Source organism: Lynx rufus, unplaced genomic scaffold, assembly GCF_022079265.1.
Source record: "Lynx rufus isolate CCGP_SWC_20201006 ecotype Redwood Valley unplaced genomic scaffold, mLynRuf1.p SCAF_2, whole genome shotgun sequence".
In the NCBI taxonomy this organism is placed as follows: domain Eukaryota; kingdom Metazoa; phylum Chordata; class Mammalia; order Carnivora; family Felidae; genus Lynx; species Lynx rufus.
In genome coordinates this window covers 78,683,213-78,699,195 of record NW_025814834.1, presented here as the reverse complement: position 1 = coordinate 78,699,195, position 15,983 = coordinate 78,683,213, and the positions used below count along the sequence as shown (strand labels likewise).

At 34.5% G+C, this 15,983-nt stretch overlaps 1 protein-coding gene across 1 annotated transcript in view; it reads left to right on the top strand.

Moving 5' to 3' along the window:
• Positions 1-15,983, top strand: part of ARL6IP6 (ADP ribosylation factor like GTPase 6 interacting protein 6) — a 40,561-nt gene that overhangs the window by 7,711 nt on the left and 16,867 nt on the right. Inside the window, exon 3 of the mRNA XM_047085998.1 lies at positions 5,782-5,914. Within this exon, the coding sequence (XP_046941954.1) occupies positions 5,782-5,914 (133 nt within the window). The remainder of the gene's footprint in view (positions 1-5,781; positions 5,915-15,983) is intronic.

Genomic DNA, 15,983 nt, shown 5'->3' with positions numbered 1-15,983 from the left:
GATCCTTTTATTAATCTAAGGTACATTATGAAATTTTTGTGATCTTTTCTATATCTCAATTTTGCTCTTTCATTATATTAGGAATAATCTTAATAGTACTTACCAGTTACTTTTTAACTTTGCTAAAAATAAATTATGATGGAATCTTCTAGAACAAACAGTGGCCTGCAGACCAATCTGACCTACCTGTTTTTTGTAAATTAATTTTGTTATAGCCTAGCTTTGTCCTTTCCTTTATATATTGTCTGGCTGTTTTCATGTTACAATAGCAGAGTTTAGTAGTTGTAACAGACCTTACAGCAAGTAAAACTCAAGATACTGTTCTGACCCTTTTCAAAAAAATAGAGTATTCTCGTTCAGTTAGTCATTCAACAGAAAGGGCTTCAGGCAGAAATACAAACCGTCCTCTTTGCTAAATGATGTATTTTTCGTATTTTGTGATATTTGTCTGCCCTTATTTCATAGTGTTTGTAAATGGACAAATGCTGAAGGCAGCTATGTATAAAAAGGTGATTGGAAAGAAATTTTAAAAATTCACTGGGTTGATGATTCAAATTGTTTATAATTCTAAAAATGGAAATGTTTTGCGAATTATGGAGCAAAGTAGACGGTTGGCCTCTCTTTGCCATGTGTTTTGTGTTTTGGTGATGCAGGTGCAAAAAGAAAAAGCAAAACTAATGATAAGCTGAAACCACTTAAAGGTGTATCTGAAGTCTGGAATCAGTATTTATAAGATAATTATGTTCCAGATTCATGCATGAAATTAGTAATCAGTTACTTGCACTTAAGAGTATATGGCCATTTCTAGGGTGTATATTTTTAAAACCAAGGAAATTCAGAATGAAACTTTGGATTTGTTGTATTTATATTTTATTAAAATTTCTAACATAGTTTTTTCATGGTCTTTTTAGTCTTCTGTAAATTGTTCATCAAATGACTTAAAATAAGGAAAGAAAGAAAAAAAGATAAGGGAAAGGGTATTTTGGACCTTAGATGATAGTAATAACTATTTTGCCTATTATACTAAAGATTATATGCTTCCAAGAGTAATATAGGCTTAACAAGATATGACGAGTTAGTTATATAAAGATGAGTGGTCAATCCGTGGGGTTGCATTGTACTTTTCCCTCTACTTTTGTGTATGTTTGAAATTGTCCATGATAAAAGAAGTTTTCTAAAAGTTTCCCATGTGAATTGTATGATTTAACATGGTTGGAAACTACAGATGTTACTTAATTTTTCAAGTTTTTGTCACTTCATCTTTCAGAATGTTTCCTTCCACTTTCCTTGCCTTTTTCAGCAGGAATGGGAGTGAAATTGCTACATGCTGAGCTGCAGGTGAACAGGCAGTTGGGTAGAGACCTTTATCAGGTGGCACTGGAAGGGGAGGAAAGAATGCTTTCATCTGCTCCTGTATTTGGAAATAATAAGTTTGAAGATCAAAGGCTATCTAGCTTTCTGTCTTAACATGCAGAGACACACGTTGGTTAAGGGATTTGAAGACTTGAGCTGTCGGTAGACTGTGTTGAATTTTAGAGAAAATACTAAATTATTTAAAATGTTTTCGCCCTCCTAAGTTAGAAAACTATAGAATCTGATAAAGTTGCAAAACTTTGCTTAACATTTAAAAATAGTTGATTAATTTTAGGTATGAGTACATCTAAGATTTTATTAGTAACTAGCTATAGTTTTTACAACTTTTAAAATTACCTAAATACTAATTTTAATTTTTAATTTCATAAGTTATAGAAATAATATAGTCTCACTTGGAAAGAAATTCCAACAATTAAAGCAAAGATTCCCACTAATGTACTTGTATATTTTTTCAGATCTTTTTCTATTCATTTATATGTACAGGATCGTTCAAAATGTGGTTTTGTCATTGTCATAGAAAGAACATAATTGCAATCATGCAGCTTTATTAAAATGTCTTGGAGATTAATCTGTATCTTTATATATAGTTCTACCTCATTCTTTTTTGTTACTGCACTGTAGTATTTCATAGTATACCATTTTATCTAAAATTTTCAAATTGTCAGAAGCTCTGAAATAGGACTTGGACATTATCAGCATGCTGTGACATTTACTCATTCATTGTTTGCTTATGGCACAAATAAGTTTTTATGAAGAATGTATTTGCATAACAGTGTTTTAATAAATTTTTCCCAATATCGGATCACGGGAGGTGTTTTGTTTGTTTGTTTTTCTAGTTGTTTCTGTTTACATTATAATGTGCAAACTATTGCCTTCACATATCTGATTTCATAAAGCTTCTGAAAGTCACCTCATCCCTGTAAGCCTGAAAGTGCTAAATAAAATATTTAAAACATACAATCATCTTTCTTTGTTGGCAGCTTTTATAGAAATACAGAACTGCCAGCATATTTTTAGAGTAGTAACTGCACTTTGACGCCAAAATCATTTATTTTAAAAAGTGAACCAAAACAAAATATACCATGAGATAAGTGAATATAAAACTCCAGCAAAAAGATGGGGATAGGAATTTTCCACCTACCCCCATCTTTGCTTTAGGTAATAACATTGAAGCCCAGACGTTTCAGTTGGTGGAAAGATGAGTTTCCATCAACTGATGAAAATTGAACTATAGATAAGAACAAAGGATGTATGTATTTATTTAAAGGCTTATATCCTTTGATACACCAGTTCTTTGGAAATTTGTTACAGATATCCTTGTATAACTGTATAGTTTAAGGATATTACTTGCAACATAGTTTTTAATAGTGGAATAATAAAAATATGTAATAGAACTGTAGCTATGTGTACTGATATGAAAGGTCTCCGACATTGTTATGTGAGAAAAGCAAAGTGCAGGACAGCTTTTCCGGTGAGAATCCTATTTGTGGAAAATGGAATCTACATGTATTGTATATTGTACATAACTAGCTCCATATATGTATTTACATTACCTAGAAAACTATAACTTAGAAAAGATGCACAACTTAGCTGATTGCTTTTAGGAGTGGAATTGGTGAATTGAGGTAGGAAGACTCTAACTTAGTTTTTATATGCTTTTGTACTTTTTAAAAATTATGTTAACTTTTGGTAAAATGGGTTTACGTAACATTAGTTGTCAAGTTTTTAGCATGAGGGGTTCTGGAGGAAGGGACTTGCTGCAGATTTAGTTGTGTAGTTACCAACTTGTGTGGATTTTCTGCTTGTTCATAAACAAATTGAGTCATTTTCTGAAGTATAAGCACTTGTAGACCATAATATTGCAATGTACTTTTTTAGGCATATCATTATGAATTGGCTTTTGTCAGTGATGTAACTCTTGATTCGTTCAAAGTGAATATAAAGTAAAACTACGCAAGGTGAGGTAAGCACTTAGGTTGTAGAATAGTGGTCAGTTTTGAAAACTGAAGAATATTCTTATATTAATTTTGACGAGTGTTCTATTTCACTTGAGCGAAAAGGCTTGATGGGCTTTATAGAGAGCCTCACATTTTATTGCTTTTTTACCTGTTATTTTGTGTCTTTCTCACATTTTTTAGATATTTAGAAGTTTCCATTATTCTACAACAGTCCCCAGATAGTTGAATTTTCATAATTACTGTCTTTGTTCTGCAGACTTTATGTATTGTAAGATGTTAAACTTAGTGTAAACCTGTCAGTTGTTTTATCCCCTTTAGCAGTATTCATCTAAATAATAACAAATAATAGCTATTTGGCAGAATAACCATCCTTAAGTTGTAGCTGTGTGTACAGCTATAAGTAATCTTATAATTTTTATTTTGGTCTTCTATCTCACTGGGTTGGCAGGAAGATTGTACCTCAGTCTTTGCTAAGATTCTGTCTACCCAGTCCTAGGTTCAGTTAAGGTTCTAAAGTCTGACACTGTGCCAGGACATTGGGGTGGGATGCAATCTAGTCCTCAAAGCATTTGCTCAAATGAGTTACTGCAGAAGCATCTTGCTTTCTGGTCAGGATGGCCTTTCAGATGTAGCACTTTTTTTTTTTTTTTTAATCTTTTTATTTATTTTTGAGAGAGAGAGAGTGAGTGTGAGCGGAGGAGGAACAGAGAGAGAGGGAGACACAGAATCTGAAGCAGGCTCCAGGCTGTGTTCTGTCAGCACAGAGCCCAACACCAGGCTCTCACTCGGAAACCTCCAGTTCATGACCTGAGCCGAAGTCGGACAGTTAACCAACTGAGCCACCCAGGTGCTCCTCAGATGTAGCACTTTTGTAGCCACATGACCATCTGCTGTTTCTGTGCCCCACTTAGGAGAGAGACATCTGCAGGCTTGGCTCTGGATCCATCTGCCAAGCTGCTGTATATAGCTACAATCCCTCTGTGGTGGTGTGTGGCCTCCTCTCCTGGCTCTGCCAGGAAGTGCCAGCAGTACTATCCCCTGTCCGTACACGCACACACACCACTTTCTTCAAACCAGGAGAGTCTTCCCCACCTGTGCATAAAGCCATCACTCTCTTTCTCCCCGTTCTACACAAAGGTTTTGTCTATACCCGATCAACTCATCTTTGGTGTCTATTCAAGACATTTTGTGTTTGTCTACCCTCTTACTTATATTTATCCTCCTAGTTCCCTGAATCATTTTGCAACATAAAAACCAAAAAGACACTGAGGCTGTTTCTCTTTGTCACATCTTTCTGTGGCAGTGAACACACAGTTCCTTATCTCCTTAAAAGAGGGTAAAGGAAAGGGAACTAGTGAGAAAAGATTAAGGTTAATCTTTCAAAACTACTTTGCCACAGTATTTCTTAATACTTCATTTCTCTGAGTTTGTCTTTTAGCAGTTTTATCGGACTGTTACTGGACTTCGTATGGTTTATAAACAGTCCAGTGCACGTATTTCTTAACCGCTTCTTGCCAGAAGGCATCTTAGTTGTGCATTTTGTGCAGCCAGGAAATAGTAGTTCATATATCATTCTCAACCATAGTCTTCACAGCCTTTCCTCCCTCCCTATACTACCTCAGTAGGTACAGCCCGGGACACACAATCAGTAGTGGTAGCTTAATAAACTCTCAGTTTGAGTATGTCTAAAAACCTTCAAATTAATTTATTCCCTCTACTGTTGCTTTGTTCATTCCCCCCATTCTTCCATTTCTCAACCTTTTCCCCCTTCCTTGAGTTGAAGATAATACCATGCTTTTGACTTAAGAATTCTTTGAGAAAATCTTCCAGTCTTCCCCTCTGAAAATAAAATTTAGGATCCCAACTCATTTGTAAATTGTGAGTTAACTTTTGTCCATATACTGAGAAAATTGAATCAGCTAAGTTAATAATGTTTATAGGAAAGGTATAAAGAGTATACACTGTAAAATTCTTATGTCAAAAGTGCATAGTATGGAAAGAAAGGAAACACTTATTGTAGGTAATAAAAGATAGCAAGCTGTGATTCATAGAGTTAAATGAAAAATGTCAAGACATTTTAACAGTGAAGTATTTTAACTATTTCTATAGTCCAATTTTGTAAAACTGAAGATATATTAAGTTGAATTTGTACTCTTTTCCACATATTAAATGATAATTGAAATACCAAACTATTAAATTATTTACATTTTTAATTATTTTATATTTTATTCAATTATAATTTAAATATTGAATGATATGACTTCTAATTGTGCTTTAGTATTTTACACTTTACATGGTTTAGCTTGTACTAAGCTCAAATCTCTTTTATCACCTACACGCAATTCAGAAGTTCAGAAATACACATGATCTTCTGAACATGAAGATACTGGTTTAATTTAAATTGCTTTGCTGTTAATAATTAAAGTTTTCTTCCTCTTTTCCCATTAAGGATTCTGGACTCTACTTATAATCTCTCTATCTGCCGGATTCTCCTGTTGTAGCTTTTCTTGGACAGTGACTTATTTTGACTCTTTTGAACCAGGAATGTTTCCTCCTACTCCTCTTTCACCTGCCAGGTTCAAGTAAGTATTCCTGTTTCTTTTTTAACCCATTCCGACCCTGTTGAAATGCTAAAATATATAGAAGCAAGAGGCTGCTTATTTGTAAGATAACATGTTGAGTTCCCAGTCTCTATAAAATATAAATGACTTTAAAGTTTCCAGATTGGCTCAGCCTTTAGATAAATGGAGACTCTTTTAAACTCCTTACCTAGATAATGCAGTGGTTTTTTAAAAAATGAAATTCAAGAGTTGATCTATGAAGTAAGAAATTTTGATGGATGTTTGTCCTCTCGGGCTAGAATTTCATTTAAACAGTTTATGAAAGCTAAATTTATATCAGCACAGTGAGAGTTTTACTAGATGCATCTATAAATGGTCAGATTTATATCAACTTAAGTTGGATTGGACTTTTCCCCAGATTTCAGTTTTCTGTAATAATTACCAAGCATTTATGGCACCCAATTTAAATGTCTAGATCAGATTAAGTGCATTTCATAGTGGAACAATATTATATTTCTTTGGTCTGTGTTTTCTATAGTTCAAAGACTTTCACAAAATTCAGTTCTAACCTAGTTTTAATCTAGCTGATTTATGTCAAGAAAGCTCGGGTATTAAATACTATAAATTTCCAAATATGAGTTTCTAAGATGTCTAGTGTATTCTACAAACTGAGGGGTTGGGGAAAAGGTGAAGAGTAGAAAATAAACTCTGGTTTAAAATTCATGTGTTATCAGAGTATTATGGTTGTTATTGTTGCTATTATAACTACCAGCACCAGTTTACTTTATGGACAGTTTGTAGAGATCAAATAAAATGTATTTGAGAGACTCTGCAAATAAGAAGTTTTATACTAATGATTTTTATTTATTAAATGCTTATTTTAGAGAGAGAGACTGAGAGAACGTGAGTGGGGGAGGGACAGAGAAAGAAGGGGACAGAGGATCCAAGCTCTGTGCTGAGAGCACACAGCCCAGCATGGGGCTCAGACTCACACACCATAAGATCATGACCTGAGCTGAAGTCAGATGCTTAACTGACTAAGCTTCCTGCCCTTACTAATGATATTTATTAGTAATTGTTATTACCAGCTTTCTTTATTAGTAAGCTCATATTTTTCTGTCTTATAAATCTGTCTTTAAAACTTGTGGCTTTACTTCAGATGAAATTTGTTTGTGTATCTTAAATGTCTTAATAAATCCCTATCTGTACATGAAACATAAATCATACTTGGCAATACATTATATGTGTGTTCAAAGTGGATAATGAGTAATAATTAAATTGAATAAGTTGTTCCTAATAGTGCAATGCCATCCCATAGTTTACATGACTACCATTCATTTGCAAAGTTTATTTTCCTGTGTGATACTGTGTTCAATTCAAATTCATATTCTTGATGCTTGATGACATTAATTACTTGGTAATAAGAGGTATGCATCTAATGTCAATAATATAATGAGACTCCTTTTATAAGCCACCAAAAAAACATCTTATTTTTGCCTTTTATTTCTTTATATCACACTTCCCTCTGGATTTTCAGCCTTACATTTGTAGCTATTTAGTAGATCTTGTAGCCTGGATATCAGAAAACACCTTGCACTTAAAATTACTTACACTCTAGCTTGTCTTAAAGACATCACTCTCCATCCAGTTATCAAGGCTTGAAACCCGTATTCACTGTATTTATCCTTTGCCAAGTCTAGCCATTCCTGTTTTTTGAAATGTTACTGGAATACTTTGTCTTTGCACCCTCAGTGTTTTTGCCCTTTTTAAGGCCTTAGCCTGTGCACTTCACTCCTTGGTCTCCTCTACTCCAAGCTTTCACTCTTCATATTCGTCCTGTATTTTGTTACCTCTGTAAAAACAGATCTCTGTCGCAGCTCTTCCCTTGCTTAAAAGTCTTCAGTGACTTTCCCATTGCCTTCAAAATGATGTCCAACTCCCAAGTACAGCATAACAGTCTGTCCTCAAATGATCCTTCCTTACTTTTCCAACTTTATCTTCAGCTATTTCTCCAGTGCACCCTTTTCTATAGCCATATATCAGATTACCCTGGCATTCCCTGAATAAACTGTACTTTTGAGATGTCATGACTTTACTCTTACTGTTTTCTCTTCCTGAAATACTATTTTCCCTCACAGATTCTCTTTTACCCATACAAGAATTCACAGGCCTCATAGATGATAGAAGCTTTTGGAGTTACAGAAAAGCATTTCAGTGTTCTCTGAAATACCTGGAATGCTCAGAGCATTTAGTTTCTTAAAAAGTATCTTTGCTTTTTTTATTAAACTAGAACCAGTAACAATGGACCTCAGTTTTCAGTGTTATTAGTCATTCGATTTTAATATGAGATAGTGCCAGATTAGAGACTTAGATGGTATGTTTGTTAACACAGTCCTAAAAACCACAGTTTTGAAATATACATTGTATGTACATATGTATATATTTAAATTCCTTTTCTCATGTATGTTAGGTAATTTTATATATGCTAAATGAGCTATTAAATACATCAAGACCATGACTGAAAATGTAATTTAATATTATCATGTGTTGATACAGATAAGGCATATAATAAATTTAGTGATAGGGGATTGCATATTAACAGAAACCACATACCAAAAAACGCATATAATTCAATGATAATTGGTGAAACGGGGTTTTATAGTGAAAACCCTGCCCTCTAGTGCTTGTGGAAAATAATGCAATTACTGTGCTTCAGAAATGTCAGAATAAGTTTATTCTCTGTGTCACCAGTAGAGTGAGAACTTGTACAGGGAAACAACTTTTCTCCTTTGAGAAAGTTTAAATCTTCACACTCTATTTTCTTAGAAATCAGATTAATGTATTTCATTAATTTGCAATATCACACTTTTATACAAATATCTTTGTAACAGGCTCTGTATTCCTTTATAACTTAAGCAATGATGTTAATATAAATATTTTTCCTGATTGTATGAAAGTACAAGTCCTTAGTTGAAAATTCAAAGACAAAGGCCCCCAGAGGCCCCGCCTCCTAATTCCATCACATTGGGGGCTAAAGTTTGTAACATAAATGGAGAAGAGAATGTGGATGGGGGTACAAACATAGTCCATAGCACATATAATTTAGAAATTTTCGCTTTTACATAAGCACAAGACTTTAGGAAATAAAAGATAAAGAATTTTGCAAGGGATATTTTTAGACAGGTATTTAATAGACTTCAAAAGGCATATTTTAAAATAATGCCTTTATTTGTTTTTTTAAGTTTATTTTCAGAGAGAGAGGGGGAGAGAGAATCCCAAGCAGGCTCCGAGCCGTGAGTGCAGAGCCTGATGCGAGGCTCAATCCCATGAACTGTGAGATCATGACCTAAGCCAAAATCAAGAATTGGATGCTTAACTGACTGAGCCACCCAGGCGTCACTCAAAAGGCATATTTTGAGGGGTGCCTGGGTGGCTCAGTCCGTTGAGCACCCAACTTCAGCTCAGGTCATGATCTCATGGTTCGTGGGTTCAAGCCCCGCGTCAGACTCTGTGCTGACAGCTCAGAGCCTGGAGCCTGCTTTGGATGCTGTGTCTCGCTCTCCCTCTGCCTCTCCCCCACTCATGCTCGCTCTCTCTGTCTCTCAAAAATGAATAAATGTTAAAAAAAAATTTATTTTGAAGGCATATTTTGAAGAAAGATTGTTATACTGACTTTGCAAACTTTGCTGAGTTAAAAGGTATACTGCAATGTTACACACACAGAGTTGTTTATTAGAAAACAATCATTTTCTTTGTGTATTTGGATCAATTATACTTTTAAATTATTTTCTTCTGAAAATATGTTACTATGTTAAATAATGAGGCAGTAAGTTTAGATTCTTTGAAGTATCTATATAGATTTTCCCCACTTCTTGCTACTTTATAATTTTTACTGTTCTATGCTACTTAATCAACATCTCCAGTTCACTTCACATTAGTTTTCATCATTCATTCATTCAGTTTGCTCAGTGGTTTCCAACCAGGCAAATATGACAGTGTGTATGTAAACAGTATTTCATATGTGATTATCCAATTTAATTACAGTTTGTAGGAGTTAATGCATCTAGGTATGTGACCTACCCATGCAAAGATACTGCATTTATTTGAGTTCTCCTGATTGGAAAGGAAGTTAGATATGGATAGATGTGCCTTAAAGCTGCAATTTTCCTAACAGTGAATGAATGTTCTAGGATTGCTAGGGAAATAATAAAGATTATGAGGGAACCAAGTCCCTGCTAAGCCACCCTTAGGTATTATCATTAGTTCAGGCACTTCATTTTTTAACAGATGAAGAAATTGAGGCCTGGGGAATTTAAGCAAGTTGCACAAAGTCAAATAATTTGCATGTAACATAGCTAACGCCTGACTCTATGTTTAGTGTTCTTTGCCATACTAGCTAAGCCCACCTACTTTGAATTATGAAATGAATCAAAAGGAGGTAGTTCACTAATTGAAACAGCTTCATCTTATTGGCAGTTGAAGCACTCATTGGAGCTTTTGCTTTGTGGCAGTTTTGCCCATGTGATACAGCCAAATCCAATCAAAACCTGTTCTTAACTTCTCACTGTCTTTGTTCTCCATTGTTTTTTCTTGAGTGACCAGTGTTCTCCACTTTAGACTACTCTGCACATTTCACATTACCTGTGCCCCATCTAGTGGTGCAATGATGTAGCTGCATCATTGGTTTATAGTTATTCAGCATGCTAAATATAAAAACCATTTAATTAATTGTTGGGGCACCTGGGTAGCTCAGTTGAGCATCAGACTTGGGCTCAGGTCATAATCTCGTGGTTCATGAGAGTTTGAGCCTCACATTGGGCTCTGGGATGACAGCTCAGAGCATGGAGCCTGCATCGGATTCTATGTCTCCCTTTCTCTCTGCCCCTTTCCAGGTCACGCCCCGTGTGTGTGTGTGTGTGTGTGTGTGTGTGTGTGTGTGTGTGTGTGTCTCTCTCTCTCAAAAATAAATAAACATTAAAAAAAATTAAAAATAAAACATTTAATTATTAAAATGTCCCACCTAGAATAGAAATGTTACTATATAGTCTAGAAATAAATTTAGAGGAAAAATGATAATGTAAGTGATGGATTTAACAAACAACACAGTGTAGAAAGCTCATTGGTTTTGTAATTATGAAATAAAATATTTAATAACAGTAATATGAAAAATAGTGAAAAAAGTCATTAAATTTGTCCTACAGTAATTTAGTTAAGAGTCAGGGGTCAAGGGCCAACATTCTTTTTTTTTTAAACTTTATTTATTTTAAGAGAGCCTGAGTGCTAGTGGGGGAGGGGCAGAGAGAGAGAGGGAGAGAGAATTCCAAGCCAGCTATGCACTGTCAGCATGAAGCCCAGTGTGTGGCTTGAACCCATGAACTGCAAGATCATGACCTGAGGCAAAACCAAGAACCAGATGTTTAACCATCTGAACCACCCAGGTACCACTGAAAGGCCAACATTCTTTTTTTTTTTTTTTTCAACGTGTATTTATTTATTTTGAGAGTGAGCACCTGTTGTGTAAGCAGGGGAGGGGCAGAGAAAGAGGGAGAGAGAGAATCCCAAGCAAGCCCTGCACTGTCAGCATGGAATGGGCCAACATTCTTAAGTTAAAAGTGTTATTTCATTGCAATCAATAATGTTAATTAACAAAAATCTTATTGTTGGCATGAAAAAATGCACAGATAAAAATTAAAATTTAACAGCATGTGACTGTAACTTACAAGCCAACAAGTTAAACTTTGTAGGAATAGGATTATTATTTTGTGGTAGAAATACCCACAGAGACTTATTTTCAAGGAGAAAAAAAATCAATACGTATGTGTAAAGTTATTAAGGATGGGCTAACTGTGTTATAGAAATCAAATATTACTGGAAATTTCTAACCTCATGATGGTCAAAGGTAGTATGAAGTAAGATTTCTGGTGAATTGGCTAGCTGAGTCCAAAGTCTGGATTATTGAATCTCTTGTTGAGAACCTACTTTTAAATAATTTTTCTTCTTGTTGAGAAATATTGTGTAAATAACATTTTATGCATTCAGAATATTGTAGATTTTGGAGAAAGTATCAGTTCTTCATAAATCTATATCATCTTGAATCTTGTAAGTCAAGATGAGTCTTTGTGAGGATAGAATGAATTGGTTGTAATTATGGCTTATTTGATGTGGGGTTCATGGTCAAAAAGTAGGGACACTTTGAATTATTGGTATTATGTAATGATTTCTAAGAATGTGCCAGCAAAAAGAGTAGTGTCTTTTCACTAAAGCTGCTTTAAATATCATCTATAGAATTTGGCATTATTTCATAGTTAATATACAAACCAGGGACTATATGTTACCTTCTGGAACTGTTAGTCGTTTTTGTCAAGATGACTGTAAGTTATCCACCTTGTTACATCATTTTCCCATCACAAATGATATTTGGTAAATATCAAGATAGTTTGAAAAATCACATGCTTTTAATTTAATTAAAAATTAACTTATTTGGGGGCACCTGAGTGGCTCAGTCTGTTAAGCATCTGACTTCGGCTCAGGTCATGATCTCACGGTTGGTGGGTTCTAGCCCCGCATCAGACTTTGCTGACAGCTGAGAGCCTGGAGCCTGCTTTGGATTCTGTGTCTCCCTCTCTTCCTGCCCCTCCCCTGTTCACACTCTATGTCTTCTTCTGTCTCTCAAAAATAAACATTAAAAAAATGTTTTAATTAATTTATTTCTACAAAGTCTTCTTTTTTTTTTAAAGTATATTAACTTACAGTGCTATTTGGAATCTGCAAAGTAAATTAGAAGTAAGAAAAAAAAAGGAACAGTTGGTTTTTGTTTGAATTGCTTTCTGATAAACTGTTTTTGGTCATTGTTTTACCAAAAGAACACATGATCTGTTACTTATTTTCTATGTATGGTGTCCTGGATATAACTAGATGCTGAAATACTTAAATTTTCATTATGTTTGTATATGAGTATGTGTTGTTGTAGATGTGAAGCAGACAATGAGTAAAATATTCCTCCAGGATTGACATTGCTGTATTATAATATTCTTTCTCTATTCAAAACTAGATTTATTTTTCTGTTATTAAAGAGTTTTCTCTAACTTCTTGTTCTTCTTGTCCTTGGGGGCTTTAATTCTTGGGGGTTAAGATATGGACAAATAGAACAGTAAAAATCATAATAGAAATGAGATTATGAGTCTTGGGCAGTAGTAGAAGTCTTAGAGGTAAAGAGAAGTGGGTGATTTAGTATTTAAATTAGAAGTTCCTTTTCCAACCACACTTAATTGAGTACAGTAAGTTTACTCTTCTTTCATACAGATTTTGGAGAGCTTGCTTCTTTGTTGAGTCAGATTCTTTATTGCCTTGGATTAATGAAACATGTCAGATGGCTAATTGCAATAGGAGAGAAAAGCTAGTGACAAAAGAGATAGATCAAGAACTTGGCCTTGATATTTGAATATTACTAAGTTTCATTATCTAGGCACTATTTGGAGTCATCCCTATGATCACTATTAATGAATATATTGATGGTCCTGCACTGTGGCTTCTTGAGGTGAAGTTAAAGTCATGCGTGTCTTATAAAATATATTCCATTACTGTTTTGAATGGATACTTAAATAGACGTAACAAAGTCCATAAGAAATCATATTAACTATTCTTGGTTTCCTTGTACTATAGCAATGAGTATTTGCTTTGTACATGTTTGCTATGGGTTTTGCTTATGGTAATTTACAATGTTTTATGTATCGGCTACTGAAAAGGCAGGTATCCATATGCATAGAACATCACTGATGAGAATTACCTAATACTTACCAGTTTTGTTCTTGGAACTTTTTATGTGTCAACAGTCTTTGTAAATTATAAGAGGCAGCCTGGTATATGAAAGGGCTTACTGGCAGGAGAACTTTTGAACAAGTCAGTCAGTGTCTCTAAGCCTTAATTTCCTCCTCTCTAAAATGAGATAAAAACAATCATATCTGTCCTCATAGGCAATGAATGTAAGTTTACTGATTAAAGCAACAGATACATTAGGTGAAAAAGCAGTCATGGTGCCAGAGTATTTCTTTTCTTAATTGAGATCCTTCAAGCTGAATGTGGACTTGGCCTGCTACTGGCTGCCAATTATATTGTTTTTGGTAATTTTTATTTATTTTGAGATTTTATCCCTTCCATTCTTTTCTTCCCTTTTTATTCTTTTGATATAGGTACTCTTTCTTTCATGAAATAATGCTGATATTAGATGGTAATGGTTTTCTTTTTTTTCCTTATGTTTATTTTTGAGAGAGAGAGCACGTGTACAGAGCGGGAGAAGGGCAGAGAGTGAGGGGGACAGAAGATCTGAACTGGGCTCTTTTCTGACAGCAGAAAGCCTGATGTGGGGCTCAAACTCACAAACTGTGAGATCATGACCTGAGCCAAAGTCGGACTCTCAACCAACTGAGCCACCCAGGTGGCCCTAGATGGTAATGGTTTTCAGACACAGTTCTTGGCAAAATAAATTGGCAAAACATGGTGTCATTTACTTCCTTTTTTCAAAAAAAATTTTTGAAACTGACTCATGAAGTCTAAAAGCTTGGGAATCCCGTTATTCTTTATCTTTTGTACTATTTTCCCAGCTTTTTATGGAATATGGACTTTGTTTAATCAAGATAGTGCTTAGCACAGATGGATGTTTGAGGGCATTTTTCTACCTCAACACACTGGTAAATAAAGTTAAAATGTCTGACATTCAGTTTGCAGCCAAGTAGACTGCTATATATGTATATAAGTAAAATAAACTGTCGCTTAATATGTACTTCATCCAACCAGATAATACTTGTATTTCCCTTAGACTGATTTTCAAGGAATTGTAGTACAATTAGAGATTTTTAAATGTATATATATGAAATTTCATTTTAAAGAACTTTTCTCATCTTTAGGATCTTTCAGTGCTCATAGGTCATTACATTAGTTATTATTGCACTGGCAAAGCATAGGATTGGGACTCAACTAAAATTTCCAGTTGGTAAAATTCTAGATAAAAGACTTTACTGTATATATGGAGGCATACTTACTGCAGAATGGAGATCCAGAAGGGATTAAAGACCTCATGCAGACCATCCTTATGCTATAGAAATGGAAGTAGGACCATAGAAGTTGGCAGTATGGCTAGGAAACTAAAATGCTAAGGAGAATAAAGTCTTTTTAAAAATGAAGAAACCCTAGGGGCACCTGGGTGGCTCAGTCTGTTAAGCATCTGACTTTGGCTTAGGTCATGATCTCATGGTTTATGTGTTCAAGCCCTGCATCGGGCTCTGTCCTGACAGCTCAGAGCCTGGAGCCTGCTTTGGATTCTGTATCTCCCACTCTCTGCCCCTTCCCCACGTTCTCTCTCTCTCTCAAAAATAAATAAACATGAAAAAAAATATTTAAAAATTAAAAAAAAAATGAGGAAACCCTTAAAGTTGAAATTCTAAATTCTCTTATAACATAGTTTACTAATGTGTAGATTGATAAATGAGCAAATTTTTCCTTTAAGATGGTAGATATTTTATTAACTGATATTTATAATGCAAAACATTAGATTAATTACAAGGGTAATGGGGCAATGGAGCAAATGCTCAAAATGTGCACCATCACCTCCTATGTATTTTTAAGAATGATACGTTACAGTTCAACATTAAGTATTTCCTCATTTTTTAACATCTTTTAAGTGTTTATCCAGATAATTGTTACCTTAGAATTATCATGAAATCTTGAAGTACATACACAGTCATGTTTCTAATGACTTTATATTTTATTTTATTATTTTTTTTAATGTTTGTTTATTTATTTTGAGGGAGAGAGAGAATCCCAAGCAGGCTCAGCATCAGAGCAGAGCCTGATGTGGGGCTCAATATCGTGAACCATGATATCATGACCTGAGCTGAAATTGAGAGTTGGATGCTTAACAGACTGAGCCACCCAGGTCTCCCTAATGACTTTATATTTTAAAAGCATTTTGTATTTTTCAGTAATTTAGAAAATTATTGGGACAGTGATTGTATCTTAAAATTTCTCCTTACTGATTTTTTATTGTGATTATAGAATTCTTAAAAACTCATCATAAAACACAGAATTATATAAT